The following is a 27,732-nucleotide window of genomic DNA, read 5'->3' on the forward strand; positions in this document are numbered from 1 at the left end:
TTTTTCTAGATATTTGCTGTTAGCAACTGGAAACTTGATTGGTCTGACTTGTTATTGCTGTTGCTGAAGGCTGTTGCATGCTGCTTCCAACTGGGACTATGGATTTCATACCTGTGTTTTCATTAAAAAGGAAGAAAAAACTCTTGAAACATGGGTTGCAAGTAAAAATGAGAAAAATACTTCCCCCCCCCCCCCCACTCCTTGCTTATCAGTTATTTCAAGATGTTCTTGCATGCTGTGAGCCTGGTGTGGGAGAGGAATGTTTATGAAATGAATTCATGTAATTTTTCAGTTCAATGTTTATGGGTTCATTTTTGTATTTTTGGAAATAATTACTGTAAGGGTAGTACTAAACATAGAAATGCAAACTTCATTTCAAGTTTGTCAAACTACTTAGAGTTTTATATTCAAACTGAGATGGATTTAGGAACTTCAGAATATGGCTACTTATCCAGATTCCTGGTTTCTTAAGTTTTTATAATCGATTTGAATACTTTAATACTCCTAACATTTTTAAACTTAATTGATTCTTCCAGATGACTGCTGGGTACCTGATGAATACATGCCTAACCATGAGATCTGGCTTATAAATGTCTTGTATCACAAATAAAAAACATTGTGGCCCATGCATTTATTTTAACAGTTAATTCAATCAAATAACATAAAAAACAGATTTGGAATTCCTGATAAATAGGATCTTTTTCTAAGCCAGGTACATAAACTAGGCAGACATAATTTGCATGCACATTTACTGTTATTAAAGGAACAATTCAAACATAAGTTTGCAAAACAAATTACATTGAGAATTAACTATTTGCATGCTCAGTAACAGTTGGACATGCAAGCTATGCTTTTAGGTTTCCAATTACCTGAAAGTCATTCCTGTAGCTAGTCATGAACTGTGCACTGTTGTGGTATCTTACATCTTTGAATTTGCTTTACCAAACAATATAGGGAGTTGGATGGTACCTACTTAGAGAGTATGCTAAAAACTTTTTAAAAGTGATGTAGGAAAATGCAGAAGTGACTCTACCCATGTCTGTGGTAAAAATAAGTGACTGGATCAGCTTATGGAGTTTTTACTTAGGTTGTAAATAAAATTGCTGCTTAGACTATTATAGATTAAGACCTGGTTTTCTACTGCTTGTTCCCTTTCCAGCTCTTGCAGAGCTTGTTGTACAAACTTCTTACATTTTTTGCAAAACAGACTCTGCAAATAGGAGGTTAGTGGAAAAAACTGTAGTTTTCCTCAAGTTTTGTCAATAAAGTGTTTTTATTGAATGATTCCTAAAAAATGTTGGGTAGTACTTTAGAATGTGAGTGCTCTGTCTTGTTTTCAATTGAAACCTCTTGTATCTGACAAGTGTTTTCAAACAGATTGTTTCGTGTTTTCTTTCAGATAAGCCTCAACAAAATGCTGCGGTGTTTTGTGCATGCCTTTCTCTGGACAAGTTTATCTTCTTGTTGTTAGTTATTTGAAAAAAAAATTTCTCAGGATGCATTAATCCTTCCTCAAATGTTTGTTGTCCCATAGTTAGTGTGGGTGAAAACTTGCGAGAAAAGAAAAAGGGAAAAATGTGTGTTTTATCTGTGAGAAGTGATGACCTTCAAAAATTTGTTCTTTATTCTTCCTGTCTTCCTTCTTTTTCTCATTTACTGGAGCTTGCTTTGTGTAATTTGTTTAATTTGGGTTGTTGAGTAAAGTTTGTGGACATTGATATTTTATATATTGAACACACAGAAATAATAAAATAATCTGATCTTCCGAAATATGAATGCACTTATTTTATGATGCAGGTATGACACAAATGACCTATAGTTATTTAGTGCTTTTCCGTGTTAGCTAACCTTTTTGTGTATAGCAGAGCAGATGCAGCAGGCTGTGGTTTTTTTTGTCCTTTGTTGTCTGGCAGTGCTTTCAGTACAGGGGCCAAAGTGGGCACCCTTTGGCAGTGAAGAGCTGCCTCCCACATGTTTGCATGTTTGGAAGAACAATTGTGTCAAGTCTTGGGTAGCTTAAGTTTTGGTTTCTGCTGCTGAGGGGTGGAACTTGAAGTACTGGTTAGTTATTTTACACTACAAGTGAGAAGTGGATAGCCTTCAGAGGAGATGCGACAGCTTACTATTAAGGTGGCGAGAGAGTACTGTAATAACTGAAAGTTGGTTTCATATAGTGAAGACTGCGGTTCTTTGTGCATTTTGACCAACTGCAAATTAACATATGCTGTTTTTCTGGTGTGTTTCATCCTGTTTCATACGAGTATTTTCTAGTTGTGTGAATCAGTGCCTTGCTTGTAATTTGATTAAACATAATTGCTAGTTTGGATTTCTCTATTAGCTGTCAAATATATGAAAGTTGGAAGATGTTTTCCAGTTCTGGGGATAATATATTCTGTGTTCTTGTGAGGGTATGGAGGATTCTGCATGGAAGAATGGTGTTTAACAGATAATTTTCTGCCAATAAATTATATTTAGTATCCTGACAGCTTTAACAATATGGTAAGGTATAGGCATTACAAAAAGCAGTCCAGTGTTTTGACAGGGCAGGCTGGAAATTGTAGCTGCCTGGTACTAATTAGGATAGTTAAGATTCAGTTAGCTGTGGTGAGGTATAGAGGTCCTTTCCTTTTCTTAGGATATGGAAGAAACAATCCTGTAGATTCTGCACTTACTAAACAATCATGCAGAATAAAGTGTGTGATCAAGCATTGTAGTATGGTACACTGCTGTTCTGTAGATGTAGGTAATTAACTCTTTCCATATCTGGCCTTAGTTACTAATGTCAAAGCATGCAGGAAGTTATTCTTTTCTTTCTTCCTCTCTTACCTGTTTTTTTCTTTTGCTTTGGCAGCTTCTGAGAAGTTTGTTGTAGTCTTTTATCACCTTTTTGTTCTGGTAGTTAGTGTACCTATCAAAATATCAAGTTTGTTATGCTTGTACAAGCTGTGTAATTTAAATATTACAGAATTTGTTTAAAAAGCACTTCCCCCTGTCATCCTAACTGGTTAAATGCATTTGCATCTTGGATTATATAAATACTGGTAGCATTAATGAGATTTCATCTTGCTGTGAGTATATGAGCTTTTCTAGTGTTGTACTGTGACATTTTGAATTAGGTTCGTTAGGTTTCTCAGGCCACATACTGATATAGATGTGGATGATTAAACTTTGCTGACTTCATGTTTACAGTTCTGTAGTATTAAGACAAAGGTAGCATTACTATGCTCTTGGCTGATGATTTGAAGGTCTTTTGGCAGGGCCTGACACTGGCTATAAACTTTTTAAAAGGAGGACCAGATTCTTTTACACAGCTGTTGGCTCTTTAGCTGGCAACTGTGGACAAGTTACATGCTTGCATTTTATCTAGATTTTGCGCTGTTTAATCAGACATGTTTCAAGACATAGGCAAACTACTTGGTCACCAAGAAATTCAAGTTCTATGGGCAGGCCTTGCAGTTTCTTGGATCAGGCTCATAGCTTGAGCTTGCTTGACTAAAGCTTTCCGAGGATTAGCTAAAAAGCTTCTTTCTTTCAGCGTTATGCAAAGTACTAATGCATGCTAATTTGAGTGGAGTATGTCTTCTCATTTATTCACGTTATCAACTGCTTTTCTAGATAGTCATGGGCAAACTTGTCAACGTGCAGTACTGTCTTGCAAGGGGGGCAGAAAATGGCTGATTACAATGTTGATATTAGACATTTAAAATAACTGTTAAAAATCTCTCTCTACATACTGCTTGTCTTTCTATTTTATAATGTGCAGCCTAAATGGACATAGTGCCCTTGTTTCTATGACTTTGTATTTGCTAATGTCTTGCACATACTCATTGTGTAGTAGTAAATAAAAACTCTAGAACTTTTTATTTCTCAGCTTGCACTGCTCTTTAACATCACAAAACAGGTAGTTATGTATACCCCTAAGTGGAACAGTTAAGACAGTGATAGCATGATTTCAGTGTGGATTTTACTTTAGAATGGCATCTTAGTAGCTATGTTCTTGTCTGCAAAAGAACCTCTGAAGGCCTTTTAACTCTTACACTTGACTATATTTTATGCTGCCCTGTTTTATGATTTGGTAGGGTGTAACTGAATTTTTGCATGTGAAAGAAAGGGCAAAAGTAGGAATTGGTGGGAGAAAGTATGCAGGACTCTTGAATTCCACAAAGTCCTTGAGAGAATTACATGGTGTGTTAGAAGTTAATAGAATTGAATTTGAAGGCCAGCATTTTCCAACTGATTTACAGCATAGCTTTGCTTTTTGTGGTAAATTTAAACCATGTCACTCAGTACTGGTGCTTACTGTTTTAGACTGACAAGTGTAATGAACAATGCTGCAATAATACAATTATGAAATGAATTTAAGAAGTCTCAACTCATAGGTCATAGCTGTAAAGGTGTTAAATTACTAGGAAATCATAAAATGAATAGCATTGTCTGATAAGAAGTATATGGACTTCTAGCACAGTAAGTACTGCATAGCCTCTATCATCTTTCTGCTTCCTAAACTACTGAGATTGTATAGTAGAATCTGCTCAAGGAGTGTTCTTACAAAGATTGTGCTTATCAAAGAGCTGTTTTACCCAGTAAGTTAATGAGAAGATGTCCTTTACTGAGGAAGAAGGGTATCACAAGCGTGGATCAGAGAGTTTATTTCCACCAAAAATAACATAACTGGCTGGTCTGTGTGGTCATTGGACAGGGACCTGGACCCTAAGATTCATGGAAGCAGGTAGAAAAAAGATCCTGTGAAAGAGGATTTGTATTTTTCACACTCCGATAAAGCTGTGCAAAAATTCTGCCTTTCCAATGCTATGCAGATGTCTTCATGATTAGCTGAAAATTACTAATTTTGCTTGCAGTACAGATTCAAGTTCATCATAGTACAATTCAGTTATATGCTTGAGCCTTGTCTCAGTTCCAGAGATGTCCAGAGATGTCAAAAAAATAATCTAGTTAGTATCTTTACTTTGGTATGTTTTGCAAACAGGATTTTAGCAATCTAGCAGCCAGGGAAGCATGCTGGCATGTCTGATTGTGGAAGTTAGCATGACTTAATCACCGTTTATTAGCTAGATTAACAATCTTTAAATTAACTAATTTCTTCATCGTGGCTAAGTGGTAGGGTATATTCAGTTTGTTTGGTGCATTGCTGTTTTTAAAGTAGCTCAGGTATTAAAACTGATGTTTTGGTGAAATGTCTTGGCAGAGAGGAATTTTTATCATACTAATTTATGCAATAATTAGTTTGTTGTGCCTGGTGATTGAAATCAGACACTAGCCAAAATCATCTTGCAGCTTTTCTTGTAGCTGAACCACTTGGATGTGGCTTTTTTTTGTCTCCTTACCCCTTTTCATGAGGAATGTAGGAAATCAGTTATCTTTCAGATTTATAACCCTTTATCTTAGACAAATTTAATTACAAAACTTACGGAAGACAGAGCCTCAGGTTTCTAGGAACACATGTAGGCACTGTGCTTGTGTATGTTTTGTGGCCACAGACAAAACTAGGATAAAAAGGTTGATACTAGATTTCCTTTTGAAACTGGCTTTCTATATGAATGATTTAATTTAATACATTTACATAGAAACTGATTAAGCTAATTGGTAAAGCAATTTATATAACTGCTTTTGGAAATGGGCATCATCTGTGACGTAGTGGAAGGTGATGTCTGGCACTGTGCACATGTATGAGTTGGCAGAATTAATATTAATTCATAGCTGTAACTTTGGCTTTGCGTGTTTACCTGTGCAGCTGCAGTGTTTAACTTACAGCAGCAGGTAGGAATAGCTCAGAATCAGAGAACTGTGGAGGTTGGAAGGGACTCTCTTCTAGTACCTCTGTATCTCTCTTGTACTGGGGAGCCCAGAAGTGGGCACAGCACTCCAGGTGTGGCCTCACCAGTGCTGACTAAAAGGGAAGGATCACCTCCCTTGACCTGCTGGCAACAGTCCTCCTAATGCAGCCTGGGATGCTGTTAGCCACCTTTGCTGCACGGGCACATTGCTGGCTTATGTTCAACTTGGTGTCCTCCAGGACCCCCAAAAGCCTTTTCTGCAAAGCTGCTTTCCAGCCTGCCAGCCCCCTTCATGTACCCCATACGCCCTGGGTGGTTCCTCACCAGGTGCAGGACTTTGCACTTCTCCTTGTTGAGCTTCATGAGGTTCCTGTCAGCCCATTTCTCCAGCCTGTCAAGGTCCCTCTGGATGACAGCACAACCCTCTGGTGTATCAGCCAATCCTCCCAGTTTTGTATTGTCTACAAACACCGCATTGTTGTAAGCAGAAATAGTTGCTCTGATTTGGCTTAGATAAAAGTATGTGTCTGAGAGACCTTGAAGTGGTGAGGAACTGAGTTATCGGTTAACTAAACGTAATTCCAACTATTGGCTGTTGCAGTATGCCCTCCTCTCCCACTCCTCATTAAAGCTAGTCCTTTAGGAATGCTTGGTTTGGTTTGGGAACACTGGGCTTGGTACTAGGCAGGTAAGTGGATGAAACATGCTTCTGAAAAGTTTCTCTCTATCCGCTAAGGGAAAGAATATTAGTGATGTAAAAGACAAATTTGTAAGTGGATGCTGAAGTAAACTACTTTTAACACCCTCCCCAAACCAATCAAAGAATGAATTAACTCCTCTCTCTCTCTCTCTCTCTGCTCCTCCTCCCCTGCAAAGCCCCCCAAAACTGCACTGACAATGTTGGAGAATACTAGAAGAGTTGAGGGAAGGATGTTAATCTGTATGCTATGATGAAGTAACTACTGACTGCTGGATATCTTGTATGCAGTCAATGGAATGGATTGAAAGGTGTAGAATGATGAGTAATGAAGGACTATTACACTTTTTCCCAATGAAGAAAGAGCAGAGGGTTTGTTTTTTAGAGGTGGGGTGTGTGTGTATGTATGTGTATATGTGTATTTCACTGATGTGTATACTTATTTAATATATTTTTAGGTGAAGGCCTAAAATCTGATTTTGTGCAGAGGAATCAAATATCCTGTTTGATTATATTTCCAGTGTCACTTTACTGTCAGTGAACCATTATAAATCGTAAGCACTGTCTATTGCACTTTGCAATGAAGGAAAGCATAGCTTCACTTGTGGTCATAAATCCAAGTTTCATTTTCCTGTGATGGGTCACAGTAGCAAGGTTATATGTGCAACTTCTAATGGATGGGAATAAATGAAGGGTGTCTTCTATACAAGCCAGCTGTTTACTGCTGAAGGAAGTTATCCCACTTTCACATGTTGAGGTGTGTTTGCCTATATGGACTTGATAGTTTAAATGCTAAAATACCCCCAAATTAAAATGGTACTGATTTTTGGGAATGCAAGAGTTACAGAAGTATCATTAATTTCAATTCAAATAGGGTTGGACAGTAGTGTAGGGAGGGGAATAGGATTTTACTGAAGGTGGGAGTGTGGAAAAAGAAATCTTAAGTGCTAAGAATGGAGAGTGGTGTGCTGAGTGAAATGGGCAGGCAAAGTGAGAGAAAAAATAATGACACAAAAAGCAGGCTAAATGTTGGAATACCAGTAGGAGAGTAAAGCATGGGAGGACTTAAAGGCATCTTGCACATACAGCTTGCTTGTGCAGTGATTCATATCAAGCTAGAAGGGTCATGAAGCTAATGAAATTAGTGGCTAATACAGTGACATACAAAAAAACTTATGCTGTGTGGCAAAGAAAACATTATTGCAGGCATTTTGCAGATGGAGAAAATGAGGAATGAGTTAAACTAGATGCTCAGGAAAGCAAAATCACTAAAAAGCTAGTCACAGTTGAGTTATTTGTATTCTGGGATGAGCTTTTTTTGTAAGGTTAAGGAAGAATTTTGTGAACAATAGATGGCACATGGTGATGTATAGTTGGAAATTGTAACACCTGCTGAAGTTAAAATGATCAGTCCTTTCATGAGTACTGTGTCTTAGTATGAAACAGAAATATAACTTTTAATCATCCTCAGTGTAGAAATGGAAATAAGAGGAAACTTATTGTCTTCCTTTGTATCACTTGCATGCTTTGTTTCTGTTGAAGAGGTTTCAGAGAATAAGGGTTAATATAGTTCTGCTGTTAAACTGCTGACGTGAGAGTTAGGAAATCCAGGTGCTCTTTCTTTCTGTTTGCAGTGTGAGTGGGAAGTGAGTAATCAGTTTTCTCTGTATACTAACTGGGAACAGTGATATTTTATCAAATTTGTAGCTTTGTTACTCTGGATTGTGCCTGTGTAATGTAAATCCCTAGACAGAGAAATGCAGTAACTTGCAGACGGGTCAACACAGGAACATGCTATTATGATGTTAAAGGCTAACTTGAGGAAAGGTGCCATAAAACCAGAGGCATGAACTGGACAGTATAAATGTCACTCATGGTAGTGTTCGTGCTGGGTGAAGGCTGAGTATTTTTAAAGGAGGAGGGAGAAAAAGTAAACATGTGTTTTGTGCCTTTTATACTAGCATGGGTAGAGGATTTCAGAAGCTCTTTTCCTGTTTCAAACATATATGTCTGTCCTGGTTTCATCTGGGATAGAGTTAATTTTCTTTCTAGTAGCTGGTATAGTGTTACCTTTTGGATTTAGTATGAGAAGAATGTTGATAACACACTGATGTCTTCAGCTGCTGCTAAGCAGTGTTTATACTAAGTAGGGGATTTTTCCGGTTCTCATGCCCAGCCAGCAAGAATTCAACATGAATCTCAGAATTTATTTTACAGATTATTCTCTTCAGTGTATGTTATTTTTTTTCTTTTTCTTTTTTTTTTTTTAAAGCTGGATTGAAAGTGAACCACAATGGCTGCTGTCATCTCAGATAGTCCTTCAAACCCAAGCTGCAAAATCATGACTTTTAGGCCTTCGATGGATGAATTCAGGGATTTCAACAAATACTTAGCATACATGGAATCACAAGGTGCTCATAGGGCTGGAGTTGCAAAGGTAAACATCTACAATGTAGAAGGAAAATTGTTCCTAATATGTTTTCCCAGTATCTGTATTTTGCTGATTGCAAAACTGACTTTTTTGGTATTTAACATTTTTTCCCAATGATTTTCAATGAGTGGATACTGCTCTGTTACTGTTTTAAGAAAGAGCTTTTTGGTATCTCTGATGTTTCATGCAAACTAATGAAGATGATGTATACTGTTTTCTCTCTAACTGTCAATTGTTTCCATGTTTATGATAGTGAAAGAAGATCTCATCTTAAGGCAGATTTAAGCTAGTTTTTGGCAAATCAGAACAAATTAGGGAGTTCATAGTATAAATTGGAAAGTCCTGATTTATCAGATGTTGAACTCGGTCTTCTAGGGTTGTGTATAACTTTACTGGAGCAAATAATCCCACTACAGTCAATGGATGTATGCATGAAGATAGTGATGCAGTGTTTGAATGAAAATTGTTTTCTTTTTAATGGTAATCATGTTATCTTTTATTAATGAGTATTGGAGGTACATTAATTACCATTGAATTGCCCTTCGAACAATGGTATATCCAGGGTTTTACAGCAGGTGTTTGTCCCCTAATCAGATTGATTGTCAGATATTAAGTTTGATGTAATTTAGTGCTACATCATATAAGTATTTATGCAGTATTTGTTTTGCCACTTTTCAAACCATCAGGACATAGTGCAGGTCTAGAAAGCCTAGCTTAGTTATTGCAAGTAGTCAGTGGGAATAGCTGTCTTCATCACTGGGTTTTTAAGCTAATGTTGCAAAGTCAAGACATTTAAAAATTGAGAAACAAAACCTGCAATCCTTGCTTTCCCCTGGCCCACTCCCTGCTTCCTGTAAAACAAAGCAAAATTGAATCCCTTTGAACTCCCCAAACTGAACACACTTTGAAAACCTTATAGTTTATTTGCTTTCTGATTTATGAGGGCGGAGTACATGTAGGTCATATTTTCAAACTCTTCTCTGCAAACAGGAGTAGAAATGGGATAAATAGACAACAGAGGAAAGCCTGAGCTGAATTTTTCACTTACTCAACTATATTATGGGTATATTATGGAACCTATTTTTTTGTGTGGGGATGAACTATTGCAGTCCTCTCATCTTGAACAGTAAACATAACAGCAAATTCATCATAGTGACATCTGTTGCTTAACAGATTTACACCATTAACATGTATATGAGCAGGAGATTGTAGCTATGTATCATTCTGTGGATTCTGTACATGGACTCAACATTAAAAAACCCTCTCATTTTCATATTGCTTATATAAATAGCTTTATTTCAACTGTTGGTAGTTTCTAATCCTTTTTCACGGGGATCTAGCCAAAGAAATAGAAAGTGCCTTATGACCAGCCACTGAGATGAGACTAATTTTCTTCTATTTCAGTTTGTTTATTCACATATCATATGCTTGCTTTCTTTGGTATGTTGTGTATAAAACAAAGACAGGTATGCATAAATTGTAGTCCTTGCTTTCTCTGGCTATATGAGGAAGCTGTTATATGAGCCAGGATTAGTGTGTAATATGTTTGGGAAAAAAAAAAAAAGAACTAGTTTTGTTTAAAAAGAAGAATATTTGTGATATGCTCTTTATCATGGCTATGTCTGTCCTAGACTGCAATTAATCTTTTCATTCAATGGTATTCAAAACCAGAAGCTTCTTAATTTGGGGAAAAAAAAAAAAAAAAAAGGAAAAGTATCTTACATTTCATTTTCCTTTAAAAACTGTGTATCTGTTTACCTCTTTGACAGTTCTCTGGACGTGTACCATCAAAAAATGAACTATAATCCTTAAAAAGCCTCTGCAAACTTCTGTTTTATTTCTGAGATATTCATAATAAATAAATGCTTCAGTTACTCTCCATCAGTTTTTTTTTTGCGCTGCTGCTTTTCTTTTCTGTCAGGGATTGAAGCAGCTGGGAATGCTGGTCAGCAGCTTCCTGATCCATGGTGCTAGGTGCTCCTCTGAGGCTGCTGGTATACTTAAGATTAACTGTGGGACTAAAATATGTCATGGTTTGATCCCAGTGTACTAGTCATTTGTGTATGTGAACTTTAGGATATCTGGAAAGGGAGAGTTTTCCATGTCGTGGCATTCTTGGTTGCAAAATTTCAGCCAGCAGGCAGTGTGAAGAGGTAATGAAGTCTTATTGGAAATATTCTTCAGATTTTTATGAGACATAAATATGGCTTCAGTCATAGTTGTGTTTTGGTTCCTTATCTTGGTTCTGGTTCTGCTTCCTTTCCTGCCATCCAGCAATTAAATAAACCTCCATGTGTAACTGGTGTAGGAGAAAAGGGCAGAGCCATTGAGGATGTCCTGAGGAGAGCAAAGGACATAGTAACATTAGGAAAGACTGAAAGGAAAGAATGTGAAACAATTTTGCCTTTATTGTAAAATTTAAAATTTCTGTAATATTGCTGTCATCTTCATATCCTTACTCTTAGTGTTGCCCCCCCCCCCCCCCCCCCCCCGAAGATTCTGGATAGACATAATTTTCTGGTGTAACCAAGCATGAGATTAATTCTTGCATATATGAAATGCATATGATCTGAATATTCACTTGTTACTGAAAGGCTAAGATGACATAGTATCAATAAAATAGACTAATGCTGTCATTTTAAAAAGAGCACTTAATGTGTAAACTTTGTTTCCTGTAAACTTTGTTTTGAATTTGAAACACCTAAAAGGAATATTGTAATGGGCCAAAGTAGTAGTTATCTTTTTAGGTTAGGCACATGAATATGTGAAACTGACTTTTTTTTAAAATAGTAGATGCAACAGTAATATCTAATATCTACCAGGTGTTTCAGTATTTTAAAGAGTATAATGCAGATGTTGACTGTGCAATGGATGCAGGCGTGTACTGTATTTAGTTTACTGTATCACTAATCTAGTCAAAAATCAATCTGTAAAATGGTAATCATGGCAACAGAAGAACAGAGGTTAAGATGTAGCTTAGAATCCCATAACTGTGTTGAAAATTAATGGGGGGTCCATTCTAGTAATTTAAGTGACAAAGTACTTCAGAGATATGACAGCTTTCAGGATTAGTATGAGAAGTCGGTAGTAAATTTTAGATGCATATCCCTAGTTAACACTGTTTAACGTGAATTAATTTTTAAATTTTCAAGCAACTTTTTTTTTAATGTCATTAAATACAAATTAAAACTACTTTCTTTCCTGATGAGCTCATGAGCTGCTTCCTTAAGGATGAATCTTTCAGTGTTGTTGCCATTATCAAACTATAGCTATTTATTTTGTAGTTTTATCTGGACTATACTTTTTTTCTTTTCCTAAAAAGGAAATGATATTTTCTCTTGCTCTCTCATTAACATAATGTCTCAATGAGATGGTTATTAGATCTCATTATCAGGTAGTAGGTATGGAAAAATTTGGCTACAAATTACTGTTCTCTCAAATTGTACACACGCAATTAAGAGAAACTGGAAATTAGTGGAGTCTTAAAAATAACTCCAAGATTTGATTTACAGAGGTTGTCACTACTCTCGTAGCACTTGGAGTTTCATACTCTTTCTGTTGAAGTCACTAAAATTAAACATATCTGATAAGGGCAGAATTTGGCAATGTGGTCAGGGATTGGTGATATTTTGCATGGTGTATTTTGGCTTGTTTGAAGTTAATATCCCTGTGCTTAAATGATTGAAAATGTGAGTGTTTCCATTTTTTGGCCATACACCTAAGATTTAATTTCCATTCCATGTATCACATTTCAAAACCATTTGGGAAGCTCTTCTCCGTGTACAGATTGTTAAAATGTGATAGTCACGGGACCACAGAAAAATATTTTTATATATCTGTGTTTATATGCATGTGGGATATCTGCTGATCTGGGTTTACAGAACACCTGGAATAATGTCTATGATATAAGAAAGCATACCAAAACCTTTTAAAAATTATTAATTACATTAGCCGTGTTTCAGTTGTACTGTGACTGAGGAAGGGCCCTTCTAACCATACCATGTAGGTCTGCTTTCCCCTTCTGCTTAATACTAGAATAGCAGTTAAAGCATTTCTAGCTGTTTTCAGCCTGTCGGTTAGTTGGCTCATATTACTCTGATGTCTTGAGACTTTTTATATTCTGATTTTTACTATTTTTTGATATATCTCAAAAAAATTACATTTTTATATAAAAATTAAACCAAGTAAGTATTTTTTAAAACAAATCTTATCAAACCAATAATTCATACTGCAGAAGTTAAAGGGTCATTTTCTGAGTTTTGGAAACTGGATTTAAAATAAGAAGAATAAAATATTTTTTCCTGTTTTGATAGTAATATAAAATGAACTTACAGAGGACCTAATTTGTATTACGTCTAGGATGTACAGACTCAAGTATGAATGCAAAGAGTATAAAGACTACCAGAGGAGCTGTATGCATATGCAGAAACAGTAATTTAACCTCTAAACAGAGGTCATAAGCAGAGTAGGTGTACCCAGCACTTCAGGTTAAATGTGAGTAAGGGGAGAAGACCTCTTACTTTTGTGGAAGAATATGTGTATGTAAATGGGGATAAACTGACTATAAGGCTTGCATATATTGTGGGAAGAGGGGGAGTGCGGGGAATAAAATATTAATAAAAAAAGTTCCTAATAATATGCCTGAAACAAATGATTAAGGTACTAGACAAACAACATTAAACCATTTCCAGAGCAGATAATACACTGTGGCATCCCTGGACCAAATTGGCTAAAAAATTCCATTGGGCTTTTGAATGTCTGAAATGAACTTTAGGCATAGATAACATATTTTAGTCTTACAGAGGATCCTATACTTAAAAAGGAAAAGAAGGGTGAATGCAGTAGAACAAATGAAAAACAAGGCACCCTCATGGATTAGTTGCTGTTTACTTGAATAAAAAGTGTTTTGGAGATTCAAACTGCATTTATACAGAGCTAAATAGTTAAATTAATTTGCAATCACCTTGGCAAGTAGAAAAGTAATTATGGAACATGGTACTGAAAATAGATGTTGGCAAGTACAAGAAAAACAATTTTCAGAAGAGTTGGGGCAGAAGTAGCTACATGAAAATAGTAGCCAGTGCCATTCAGAATCAAATGCAGAACAGGAGATTACCAGTATACGAAAGAGGATTTAACAAAAATTTATGCATTGATAGCACTCTGAAATAACCTCAGTTGTACTAAAGTGCAGCCTTCATGGAGGAGACTGAGTGGTATAACAAATATATCTATCTAAAACTGAATATATATGTCATGCTAAGTAACACTACACAATGTTAATATGCTTAGGATGTTTGAGACATATATATATATAGATATATAAATGAGAAAGCCTTGCCTTAGGTTTTTCCATTTTTATATTAGAACATTAAACAGCTTGGCTGATTAATTCGATCTAGGTTGCTTCCATGGAGTAAGCCTAACTTGCCTGACTCTGTAGAGGTTATTTTTACTAAAGGGAATGTAAGGAGGCTTCAGTGGGACAGGTCAGTGGTAAAAACTCAGAGACCTAGCTGTTATTTCTAACTCTGATACTGACTAGCTCTGTGTTGCTTTGAATGTTATATTTTAACATCTCTAGTCCTTGCCCTGACCTTTGTTAGAAAATGTCGATTCTTTGGACCAGGGACTCTATTTTTATTTTCTTTGAAAATGATGCGTAGCACATCAGTCCCCACAGAATTCCCTTCTCTAACCAGTACTCTAATTACAATGATAATAAACATGCTCCAGTTAGCTGGAAGGAGATATTTTGAACCTGTAGTCACAAAAATATTTTTATTGCTTAAAACACACTGACCTTGAACTAAATAAGATAATGCAAATTTTGCTTTTCAGTATTCATATATTTGAGGCAAACCTACAAGTGCATACTTAATAATCATGAAAATGGAAATCTCTGTGCACATATTTGATTTCTATGCATATATTCTGAATGCATGACTTCTGTGCTTCCAAACCAACATTTTGTATTTTGTTGATGTGCATATAATTTAAGATTTGTGTGAAAGAAATAAGTAGGAATCACAAGATGGTTAGATTATTTTTTTACTCTAAAAGCAAACAACAGTGAAAGTTGCTAAGTAGTCTCTGTGCAGCTGAAGTCCCATGGAAGCCGGGAAGAAAAAATGAAATGAGGGAGTTGCATCTGTGTAAAAAAACTGGATAAAAATGCCTATGTTTGAAATAGAAGCATTAGGTATGGAAGTGTGTTACTATCTGATAAATTTTCTTCATCTTGATGCTTCTGTTTTGGTGTGTGCTTGCTAGCATTAATGATCATGATCAGATATCTTTGAGGGATGGACTATTTGAGTACGTTAGCATTACAATTTACCCCATTTGTTATTGTTTTCCAAAGGTAGCAAATAATCTCAGGGTCTATCTGTAATATTTTTTAGAATTTTTTACTTTCTTGGAGTGATGTAATAGCAAAATATCTAATGGACAATATTGTGTGGAATCCTGAAATGCTTGTTAGAGGAACAGCCTAGCTAGCCTAGTGTGAAGGCTACCTCTTAAGGTGTGAATTAATTATTCAAGTAATGTAATTTGTGCATGGCAGACGAATGTTTACAAAAGTCATCCTACTTTGCTGTATGTTACTTTAAAAGTTTCCAAGCCAATGCTTGTGAAAATTTGATCTGAACACCACGGAAAAGAATGAATATAGTGAGTGGGTCAAAGGACATAATCACTGAGCTTTTGGGCAAGTAAAAGTTCAAAACTAAAAAAACCCCAAAATTAAAAATGTCTGTTGCTGTGTTTTAAAACTGTTGCAATTTCAAATCTAGAGAGTTTTCTGTTTTCAGGTAAAATAACACATGCAAGGAATGTTCAAAATTATGCAGCCCGTTAAAGAACACTGGTATAACTACAGGCCTCTCTGAAGTTCCTAATGACTTTGTTACCAACACTTTCGAATCTGCTGAGGAGTTTTTGTAGACTTTGGGCAATTCTGTGGTATTTGAAATAAAAGTGTTAACTTTACAACTGGTTAATCTGCACATAGCTTTAATCTTTAATTATGAGGTTCAAATCATGCTAATACAAAATCTAGTATTTCTAAATTAGTGCAAACTCTGACTATAATAGAGTTGTACCCTGCAGTTTGATGGGGAGTAAGTTAAACAGACTCTAAAATCTAAAGCTCTCTGAAATAGCTCTATTTTTTTCATTTTTCAGTAAGAAATAAAGTTATTTATACTGTTTTCACCAAATAACATTTGTCAGGGGACTGTCAATCTTGTGTACGAATCTGTTTTTTTGTTTTTTTTGTTTTTTTAAATTGAGGATAACAATTTTATATCATGGAGTTCGAAGTGTTTGTGATTTTTAAGGTTTTCTGATGATAAAATATTTCTCTGTTCTGTTATCATACATGTGTACGTTTGCACAGTTTCACATGATTGAATTGCTGTAGACATTTGCTGCTTGTGAATTGAGGTAATGCTATGCCCATTTTTAATGGTTTCTGCATTATCTAGGAGCACTTACATGGTCAGTTATTGTGAAACAGCTGGTAAGGAATTGTTCATGTGATCATCTGGGCGTATTTGACTGGTTCTTTTGATTTTTCCTGAATGTTTTGAATTGGTATTGCAACTGTTGATATCCTGTTTTTTATTTCTGAATTTAAAGGTTATCCCACCGAAGGAGTGGAAGCCAAGAAGACATTATAATGATATTGAAGATTTGGTGATTCCTGCTCCAATTCAGCAGATTGTCACTGGCCAGTCGGGGCTCTTCATGCAGTACAACATTCAGAAAAAGCCAATGACGGTGAAGGAGTTCAAGCAGCTGGCCAACAGTGACCAGTATGTATATGAGGGGGTCTTGCTTAGAATGACAAATATTTATTTGTTCCCATATTGTGGTTTCTTTGACTTGTATTAGGCAGCTGGTGTTTTTTTTTCACTTACTCAGTAGAGGTTTTCCTGTCTCCTAAGTTGTGGAAGGGTACCACAATATGAACATTGCTTGTGTTCCAGTTGTTGAAATCATCTGATACCAAGGCAGCAAGAAAGCATCTGACAAATCTGAGACATGATGCTTTCTGTCTACCTTCATTTTTTGTTTTTCTTCTTCTAAAGAACGCTTATGTTCAAAATAATGAAGAAGATACAGACTTACATCTGAGTTTTATTTTGAGTACAGCTATTAATGTTTAATGTGTAACTTATTTTGGCCTAGATACTGGAATGGCCTGTCACCATGTAATTTGGAAAAAAATCCAACATCTTTTTAACTCACCTAGAAGTTTTTGCATTAATCTAAGAGGACTCAACTGTACCTGGCGAATGTCTATGTTCTGGTTATGGCAAGATGGATATTAAGAGAGGGGGGAAAAAAGGTCTGTGAAGGGCTAGGCGCTATACTAAAAAGTTTCAAATTGGTGGACATCCCAAGAAGAGGGCAGTGATTAGAAGGAATTCTTCCCCATTCCTTTTGGCCACATAAAAAGAATAAATTCTACTTCAGCATTTCCTCAAAACTGACTGGAAACAGTTTCTGGAAGGTGAGTCAAAGGATCCTAGAGACAAAAGGTATTTGAATATAATGAAGGAAGATAACACTGCCGTAGTTTGAAGGAAAGTTTCCCTCATAAGTTAATTTAAGAAATTAAGAAGTAAGAAGAGAAGATCTTGTCCTGTTATCAAGATCAGGAAAAACTAGGACATGAAAAGCTTTTAAAGGGGCTCCTCAGCAAATGTTCCGTAATATCCATGCCATTGTAAAAATGCAAAACTGATCTTTTTTCAATTAAAAAGGATCAGTATATTTCTGCCCATATATTATTTGTGAAAAATTGAGCTTATCACACTTAAAATTTTCTTCCTCTGGTAAACAGGAATGGGAACCTATTTTGTAGTTCTTAAAATTATTTGTTCAATAACTGTTAGAGGGGAGAATAAAATACAAAGCCTGTATGGGATCTGATGTCATTTTCTATGATACCTGTTTATATATGTTTATAGTTTACTTTTGATTAAATGTGATAAAATGATAAACACTAATTTCTTAAAATAGTTTGATAATGCAAAAATAGTGTGAAGATTTTAATATGTATCATGATGTTAAGTTTATTATATTCTTTATCATGGAAGATAATTTGGAAGTGTTTCTTATTTCAGTTTTCATGTTTTTTACTGAAATCAGTTTACAAGTTCATTTCATCGGTAAAGTAAAGAACAGTTGGGAGTACTTCTTATGTATTACTAGCTGTAGGTCTTTCTAAATATTCATCACTGCTCTTGAGAAAATGTGTGATATAACCTCCTGTGACGCTCAATGCAGTCTATATTTCTTAAACTATTAAGTAGCTGAGAGCCCCTATTCTCCCATAAAAATAATTTTGTTCCTTAATGAAGAAAACTTCTCTGTTAAAAACTCTTTTCCCTAGTATGGTGATGTTACTTGTTTCCTTTAAGAAAGAGAGAAGGGTCATGAAGGTCTAAATTGAAACATAGTTGCCTTTAAAAGGATTTGTGCCCTCAGTCTAATGCATTGCATGTTTTATTTGCTTGAGGATTCACAGTTCACCATTGAACCAAGGTGCTTCTCCACCTTGACCTCTGGGAAGTATGGGCATACCTGCATCCTGTAATCGAGATACTTGTGTTATGGTAACTGAGTTTATGTATCCATATTACTCAGTGACAAGCAGAAATACAGTCCGATTTCTGGAGCCATATCATGAGAAATAATTGAAGCAACTCCATTGCTGAGAATGCTTTGGTTAAGGTGTGTTTTGCTAACTTGCTTGTCTCTGTTCTGTGTTATCACATGATGTAAATGTACCTGGTGTACTTGATTCTTGTATGTTTGGATTGTCTTTCCAGTAGTTCAAGTGTAGTAAGTTGGCAGTGCTAATATGAAAATTTACTTCTCAGAGTTGCAGTAATGGAGCAAGTTTTCTTTTCTGAAGACCTAAATATGGGAGAACAGAGGCCTAACAAAGGATCCTGAGGCAAAAGCTATTGATGGGTGTTTTCTATGGTAGCGTGCTTGTGGTGTGTTCCCGCAAGATTTTAAATGAGGTTTGAGTAACCTTCGAACAGTATATACTTAAGTATATTTACGCATATAAAAGCGTGGTGCCCTGTGCTGTACTAACGGAGTAAAAAGAGTAATTCCCTTAAATTTTTTTTTTCACTGCATGGTAGAATTTTTGGTATCAACTGTTTGAAACATTACACCTTTTCTCAAAGGTTTTTTCTGGGGAATGAGAAAGAGAGGAAAGCACTGGTTTTGCCTGACAGGGCTGCTACTTGGCAGAATTAGTACATTTGAGGTGTTCTGAGACAGGCTTGTGCAGGACCTACCTCTGTCTTTGCAGAGCTGGTAGTGAGGCAGGAAAATAACAAATACTTGTCAGTTAAGTGGCTTTTTCATTATGTGTTTTTTCTGGAAGAGAAACAAAAGGGAGGGCCTCAGCCTGAGGATAGTCAGTAGATATGCTGTTTAGCTGCTGAAGACTGAAGAAAATGTTACATAGGTAGGTGTATGACTTCAGTTACTGTAGCTGTCAGGTAGGACATTACATGCTGTGGTGAATCATGAAACTAAGAATTCAGGACAACTAATAATTCCTCTATTTCAGTGAATTTGAAATGAAGTGATCTCTTAGAATTAAGTTTGCAGGATCAGAGGCATAGTCCATTGTGAAGGTGGTTGTTGAAAGACTATGCTGAACCTTTGCCTACCTCTTCCTCTGCAGATACTGCACCCCAAGATACATAGATTATGAAGATCTGGAGCGTAAATACTGGAAGAACTTGACTTTTGTGGCACCAATTTATGGAGCAGATATCAATGGGAGCATTTATGATGAAGTATGCATAGCTTTTTTTGAAGTTTATCTCTTCCAGCCCTCATTTAAAGGGTACTGTATTTGGAGGATACATTCTTGCTTTGTGACTGAGAATCTGTCTTTCTGTTGAAAACTTTGTGTTACTTACTTTAAAGACTCCCAAGCAAGGCTGAAATTAACCCTACATCTGCAAGAGTCAGACAGTTCCTGTCCTTAGACAGTAGGATATTGCTACTTTCCCTCATCATAAGACTCTTTCCTTTCTTCACTTTGAACTCTCCAGAACTTTGAGATTCCTTCCTATTTATTTGTTTATTAACATTTCAGTATGCATGTTATCTGTGTACCTCTTTGGAAATCTAGTGATATTTAAATAACTTTAAAGTTAAAAGATTAAACCCTTTATTTCTCTCTCACTGAGGAAAATTGATAGCTGTACTTTATACATGCTTGGAATGCCTGCAGTTTTCTGGAAATGTGCTTATACTTCCTGTGTACCTCTGAATTAAAAGAGATGAAATGGAAACTTCCTAAGTAAATGGATTTTGCTGGTTACTTGGCAAGATCTCCATGGATAAAAATGGACTCTTAATACAGATCTCATTATCTGAAGATTTACAGAATATCCATTGATATCAATTAGGCTATGTGAGTAGCTATAGGAACTAGATTTTGAAAGGATTATTTAAGTAATGAGACTAACAGAAGAAATATTAGCATTTCAAAAAAGATTTGAGGATTTAAAAAACACAGGGCAAACTTTTCTCTAAGAGAATCTACCATGTGTGGAGTTCTTGAGTTATTTCATGTTCTATGTAACTGCCTTCTCCAATCATTCAAAAAAAAAAAAAAAAAAAAGTAGGATTTCTCTGTGGCAGATGGTCTGAGGCTCCGCTAATGTTTCATATTTCTTCATAGAAGACAAATTACTTGAAGACTCTGTTCAAAGATAAATACGGTCAGCCACGGTGGCTTAAGGCAATTCCATTTTTGCACTAGGTTATGTGATCTTTGAAAGACAACTATAAATGTCCAATGGTCTATTGTTCAGAGAAAGCAGCAAGTCCAAATTCTTTTTTTGTGTCCAAACAGCTGTATAAAAATTGTTTAGAAAATAATTGAAGATTCTGATTTGGGGTGTTTTGGTGAAGAGACATTCTAGATGGCTGTTGCTTTGTGGAGACCAAAACGGGGCACAGGAAAGCAGTGTTTCTTTCAAGAAACAGAAGCTTTCCCTTTTTCTTTTGTTTCGCTGATATTTTTTTGTTTTCTTTAATGTTGGCAGGTAATGCCTTCTGGCGTAGCTTTTTACAAATGTAGACTTTGTTTTGATTGTGTTTTCTTTGGTCTTTGGTATCTTAAGGTTACTGTTGCATGAGCAGCATTTCCAGAGAAAAGAGGATGCAGTAATATCTGATTTTGAAGTGCTAACTGGTCAAAGAGAAGGTCAGAGATTTCCTTCTCATGGAATTGCACTCTCATTAGGTTGGGAGGCTGAGGAAGGGAGGTCAACAAGGCAAAGGGTGAAGTGAGAAGAGCAGCATTCAGCAATCCTATCTCAGAAGTTAGTGCAAAGAAAGCACTGAAAGTTGCGGGCAGTGGCTATGATTAAATGGCTATTATTTAAAAATAAATAAATAACAAAGGAAAAATCTTAGTGAAAATGTTAGTGAGACACTGAGGAAAGAGTGTCAACAGACTGGTTAGTGAATGTGACAGCCATGTCACAGTGTACAGCCCAGTGGGGTTTAGAGGAAAAGAAGGAAAAACGCCTGGTACCAAACTGCTGGTGAGAAATTTATGGATGCCACTGATCAAAATGTTTTCTCTAGAATATTTTTGCCGAAGTTAATTTTTGGCCAGCAGATGGTGTACTTGCACAACTAATCTTTTTCATATGTTATGCTTGAAGACAGTGCTAAGAAGGGACCTTTTTGATTCTGTTTGGAATTAGAGGTTGTTCTTATGTCTTCATTGAGTTTGCTTTTGAGGATTGTCATTATTTGGGGAAAGGAGATGAATACAAGTAGCTGACATTTTGGGCAACATACAGCACAAAGGGGATGGTGGGATTAATTTGTCATAACAGCCCATTTGCGATAAACAAACCCAAATGCTTTTTACAAAATGCATTTTACAGAAAGCAGTGTGTTTATAGATGTTGCATTTAACAGAAAGGTAAATATTTGGCAGAATTCCAGATAGAAAAACACCTGCAACTTAGTGGAAGTGTGATGTATATGTGTACTTGGGCCATCAAAATTAGCGAGAAGTACTGCTATGCTGCAAGTCCATGTTTTTTAGTTTTCAAGTTTACAAATTACATTTTCTTTTCCACATGGTGTTGTTCAATTTTACATTGAGACATCTGTATCTGAAGCATGATGGAGCCTTAATTTTTACTATTTAGATTATTTAAACAAACAATATTGTTATTTGTGGAATCCAGCACCTTGCTGGCACTATGCCAGAGAGATCATAGGTCTTGTAGTATTGTTTGCTTTTCTTAGATCAGAGGATGGCAGATTCTGAGGGGTTTGGAAGATGGGGCAAAGTTATAAAGAGTTATAAAGCCTGTGTTATATGGAAGAGCAAAAAAAAGAACAGGAACAAAGCTATAAATGCATGCTTTGAAACTTGACAACTAGCATCAATGATTCAAAATTTACCCTTGTGATATTTGGATTAGTGCAGAATATCTGTTGTGTATTTATAATGTATTTGTGGTTGTTTGACAGTTTTGAACACAGATTAAATCTTTATGAATAAGGAAATAACCTATGAGAACAAGTGTTCTTTACACTGCATAGAGCTTTATAGAAAATAAATTTAAGATAGTTGAATGTTTACTTGAAATATTATTCTGTGCTGTGTGCATTTTAATTGCTGTTACTTTTAATTACAGTGCTTTGTAGGAGAATGACAATGCAGGTGACTCAAGAAAAAGCATTGCACTAAGGAACAGATTGTAAAGAACATTATTTATATTAAGATTATAAACACTATAAGATATATGTTCAAGGTTCTGTCTTTTTGTTGTTATAAGGTCATCTGGACTTGAGTGAAAATTAATATTCCTGAAAGTGTTTATAACGTCAATAATAAAGCACCAGTCTCATTAGCTGCAGTCATTAAACTGATTTGTGAATTGATTATGAACACCTAAGAGTTATGATTGTTTAGGAAGTTTAATTGAGAAGTGAGTATTTATTTTTTATTATGCTATTTCAAGCGAGCTGTCTTCCTTATGAGTTATCATGAGTGTAATGCCAACTTGAGCCAGCTTGCACTGTGAATGACTAGCCTGTGAAACAGTTGCAAATAGTTACTGTTCCTGCCAGGAAGGGGGAGGAAGAACCTTATTTTGTTTCTGATATCATAACTTTATTAACTTTATTAACTTCTTATTAGCTTCTCTGGCAATTGTACCTGTGAGTAAACTGAAGAGTGCGATTGACCTACTTTTTCTGTACAGTCTCTATTCTGGTGAACTACTGTTAGGCCTTCCACTTCCATGCCACTCCCAACTGTTGTTTATATCAAACCACCAATCACTGAGGCTACAAATTAAGTTGTTTCCTTGTTGTATGAGATACAAGGAGCTCAAATTAACTTCTTTTTTTGTTCTGTTTTGTTTTTGTTTTGTTTTATTAATTTGAAATTGTATTTGTATAGACAGATGGGGAGGATGTATGAAACCCTCACATGGACTGTTCTAGCAACTAAGGAGAAAAAAATCTTCCTGGTTTCAAAAAAGGTTCCAAATAAAAGTGACTGATTTGATGTTTATAATGGGTCATAAAACACATCTGACTTCAGTGCTTTCAATGGCATCTGCTATTCAGTAGAGAAAAACCAAGGTTTGAAAGGAGCGCATATAAATGTTGTCTTGCCTCTCTCTCACCACTTGCTTCAGCTCCTGTCTTGAAGATATCACTTTACTTCCCTTTTCCTTCTCTTAGTTTTATTCCCTCTGATAATTGCTAATGCCTCCCTTCTTCCATGTCTAAGCTGTGGGGAGTGTATTTGGTTAGTAATACAAGAGTGATTGATTCAGTGGAGTTTGTAGGCTAACAGTTGGTTATTTTTGCTAAATTGTAGGTACATCTCTAATGTAATATTAACTCTAGCAACAGATGTACTCAAATTTCCTGCTGTGTCCCTTGACAGAGCAACTAACTTGATTTTAAAGCAGTACCTTGACATTATATGTAGAGTTTGGGTTTGACCATGAAATGAGTTAAGGATGGCATCTGAGTTGTAGCTTAACCTAAGGCTGCAGGAGAGCAGCAGGCATAAGCAATCCAAGAGATCATCACTGGAGAGCATCAGTGACAACTTCCTGACCAAAGTTGTCTACTGGACCTTGTACTCACAAACAAGGAAGGACTTGTTGCAGATGTGAAGGTCAAAGGCAGCCTTGTCTGTAGTGACCATGAGATGGTGGGGTTCAGGATCTTAAGAGGGCATGTCAAGACAGAAAGCAGGACCACAACTATGGCTTTCGGGAGAGCAGACTTTGGCTTTTTCAGTGATCTGCTTGGAAGAGTCCCATGGGATAAGGCCCTGGAGGAAAGAAGGGCCCAAGAAAGCTGGTTGGTGTTCACCTCCTCTAAGGTCAAGAGCGGTCCATCCTAATGAGCAGGAAGTCAGGCAATGCCAGGGGTCTGCATGGATCAGCAAGAAACTTCTGATGAAACTCAAGCATAAAAAGGAGATACACAGGAGGTAGAAGCAGGGACATGTAACCTGGGAGGAATGTAGAGACACTGTCTAAGTATGCAGAAATGCAACTGGGAGCGTCAAAGCCTAGCTGGAATTGAATCTTGGAGATGTCAAAGGCAACAAGAAGGACTTTTATAAGTGTGCTCCAGGGATCAGTACTGGGTCCAGTCTTGTTTAAAGTCTTCATTAATGATTTGGATGATGGGGCAGGGTTTGCAGATGATACAGAACTGGGAGGATCAGCTGATATGCCGACAGGTCTTGCTGCTATCCAGAGGGTCCTTGGCAGGCTGGCAGAACAGGCTGACAGGAACTTCATGAAGCTGAACAAGGGGAAGTGCAAAGTGCTGCACCTTGTGAGGAAAAACCCCAGGTATATGGGGTACCTTCTGGGTAGGCTGGAAAGCTGCTTACCAGAAAAGTCCTTTGGGGGTCCTGGGGGACACAAAGTTGAACACGAGCCAGCAATGTGTTGGTGCAGCAAAGGTGGCCAACAATGTCCTGGGCTGCATTAGGAGGAGTGCTGCCAGCACGTCAAAGGAGGTGATCCTTCCCTTTTATATTCAGCACTGGTGAGGCCACACCTGGAGTGCTGTGCCCAGAGATACAGAGCTACTGGAGAGAGCCTGTGAAAGGGCCAGTAAGATGTTGAAGGGACTGGAGCATCTCTCGTATGAGGGAAGGCTGAGAGCGTAGTTCAGCCTAGGGAAGAGAAGGCTCAAGGGGACCTTATCAATGTATATAAATACCTGCAGGGAGGGTACAAAGAGGATGGAGCCAGGCTTTTATCAGCAGTGGCCAGTGACAGGACCAGAGGCAATGGGCACAAACTGAAACACAGGAGATTCCTCCTGAACATCAGGAAATACTTTTTTACTGTGAGGTTGACTGCCCTGCCACAGGTTGCCCAGAGAGATTGTGGATTTCTCCATCCTTGCTGAGGTAGTCCTACAGTTTGGCTTTTGCAAAATACTGTAAGTATATATCTTGTATGCCATCCTTTACATTATTGTATTGGGTTTGCAAGGCAAGGTTTTGGTAGTGGGAGGGCTACAGGGGAGGCTTCTGTGAGAAGCTGCTAGAAGCTTCCTCCACATCTGATAGAGACAATGCCAGCTGGCTCCAAGATGGACCCACCACTGCCCAAGGCCAAGCCCGTCAGTGAAGGTGCTGGTGCCTCTGGGCTAACAGATTTAAGAAGTGGGAAGAACCTGCTGCACAGCAGCAACTGCACCCAGAGAGAGTTGTGAGAATATGTGAGAGAAACAACCCTGCAGACACCAAGGTCAGTGAAGAAGGAGGGGGAGGAGGTGCTCCAGGCGCCGGAGCAGAGATTCCCCTGCAGCCCGTGGGGAAGACCATGGTGAGGCAGGCTGTCCCTCTGCAGTCCATGGAGGTCCACGGTAGAGCAGATATCCACCTGCAGCCTGGGGAGGACCCCATGCCAGAGCAGGTGGGTTCCCGAAGGAGGCTGTGACCCTGTGGGAAGCCCATGCTGGAGCAGGCTCCTGGCAGGACCTGCGGATCTGTGGAAAGAGGAGCCCATGCTGGAGCCGGTTTTCTGGCAGGACTTGTGACCCTGCGGGGGACCTATGCTGGAGCAGTCTGTGAAAAACTGTAGCCCATGGGAAGGACTCACACTGGAGAATTTTGTGGAGAACTGTCTCCCGTGGGAGGAATCCCATGCTGGAGCAGGGGAAGAGCGTGAGGAGTCCTCCCCCTGAGGAGGAAGGAGCAGCAGAAATAATATGTGATGGACTGACTGCAGTGTCCATTCACTGTCCTGCTGCGCCACTGCAGGGGGAGCAGGTAGAGAAAATTGGGAGTGAAGTTGAGCCCATGAAGAAGGGAGGAGTGGAGGTAAGGTGTTTTAAGATTCAGTTTTATTTCTCATTATCCTACTCTGATGTGATTGGTAATAAATTAAACTAATTTTCCCCAAGTTGAGTCTGTTTTGCCCATGATAGTAATTTCCCTGTCCTTATCTTGACCCACAAGATTTTCATTATATATTCTCTCCCCTGTCCAGTTGAGGAGGGGAAGTGACAGAGTGGCTTTGGTGGGCACCTGGCATCCAGCCAGGGTCAACCCACTACAACTATGTACAGGATGTCACTGGGTAGCTTAATGAGGGGACATGGACTCATCATTTTTTTTAAATGTAGGAAGTTCTGCATGTTTTAGCACGTGATTATGTGACCCACTTAGTGGATGAGGGAAAGGCTGTGGATGTTGACTACCTGGACTTTACTAAAGCCTATGACACCATTTCCCACAGCATTCTCCTGGAGAAGCTGGCTGCTTGTGGCTTGGACAGGTGTACTCTTCACTGGGTTAAAAACTTGCTGGATGGCCAGGCCCGAAAGGTGGTGATGAATGGAGTTAAATCCAGTTGGCGGCTGGTCACAAGTGGTGTTCCCCAGGGCTCAGTATTGGGACCAGTTCTGTTTAGTATCTTTACCAATGATCTGTATGGGGGGATTGAGTGCACCCTCCATAAGTTTGCAGATGACACCAAGATGGATGGGAGTGTTGATCTGCTTAAGGGTAGGAAGGCTCTACAGAGGGATCTGGACAGGCTGGATTGATGGGCCAAGGCCAATTGTATGAGGAACAACAAGGCGAAGTGTTGGGTCCTGCACTTGGGTCACAACAAACCCATGCAGTGCTACAGGCTTGGGGAAGAGTGGCTGGAAAGCTGCCTGGTGGAAAAGGACCTGGGGGTGTTGGTCGACAGCCAGCTGAGTATGAGCTAGCAGCGTGCCAAGGTGGCCAAGAAGGCCAACGGCATCCTGGCCTGTATCAGAAATAGTGTGGCCGGCAGGAGCAGGGAAGTGATCGTCCCTTTGTACTTATCACTGGTGAGCCCGCATATTGAGGGCTGTGTTCAGTTTTGGGCCCCTCACTACAGGAAGGACAATGAGGTGCTGGAGCTTGTCCAAAGAAGGGCAACCAAGTTGGTGAAGGGTTTAGAGGACAAGTCTTATGAGGAGCGGCTGAGGGAACTGGGGTTGTTTAGCCTGGAGAAAAGGAGACTCAAGGGAGACCTTATCGCCCTCTACAACTACCTGAAAGGAGGTTGTAGAGAGGTGGGTGTTGGTCTCTTCTCCCAAGTAACAAGTGACAGGACAAGAGGAAATGGTGTCAAATTGCAGTAGGGGAGGTTTAGATTGGATATTAGGAAAAATTTCTTCTTCACTGAAAAGGTTGTCAAGCATTGGAACAGGCTGCCCAGGGAAGTGGTTGAGTCACCATCCCTGGGAGTATT

General features: G+C 37.9%; 1 protein-coding gene across 19 annotated transcripts in view; it reads left to right on the forward strand.

Annotated features, from left to right (window-relative positions):
* Positions 1–27,732, forward strand: part of KDM4C (lysine demethylase 4C) — a 272,053-nt gene that overhangs the window by 5,801 nt on the left and 238,520 nt on the right. For 14 of the 19 annotated variants that reach the window (XR_011323371.1, XR_011323374.1, XR_011323372.1 and 11 more), the window contains exons 2-4: positions 8,765–8,929; positions 16,568–16,743; positions 19,647–19,761. Coding sequence is in view for 11 of the 19 variants with exons in the window: in XM_069777114.1 (XP_069633215.1) it covers positions 8,786–8,929; positions 16,568–16,743; positions 19,647–19,761 (435 nt within the window). In the remaining 8 variants the exon portion in view is untranslated. Of the gene's footprint in view, positions 1–8,764; positions 8,930–16,567; positions 16,744–19,646; positions 19,762–23,414; positions 23,600–27,732 lie in introns of those variants that run through there. The other 5 variants (XR_011323375.1, XM_069777118.1, XM_069777117.1 and 2 more) reach the window with 5 other exon arrangements.

This window comes from Haliaeetus albicilla, chromosome Z (genome assembly GCF_947461875.1).
Source record: "Haliaeetus albicilla chromosome Z, bHalAlb1.1, whole genome shotgun sequence".
Classification (NCBI taxonomy): Eukaryota; Metazoa; Chordata; class Aves; order Accipitriformes; family Accipitridae; genus Haliaeetus; species Haliaeetus albicilla.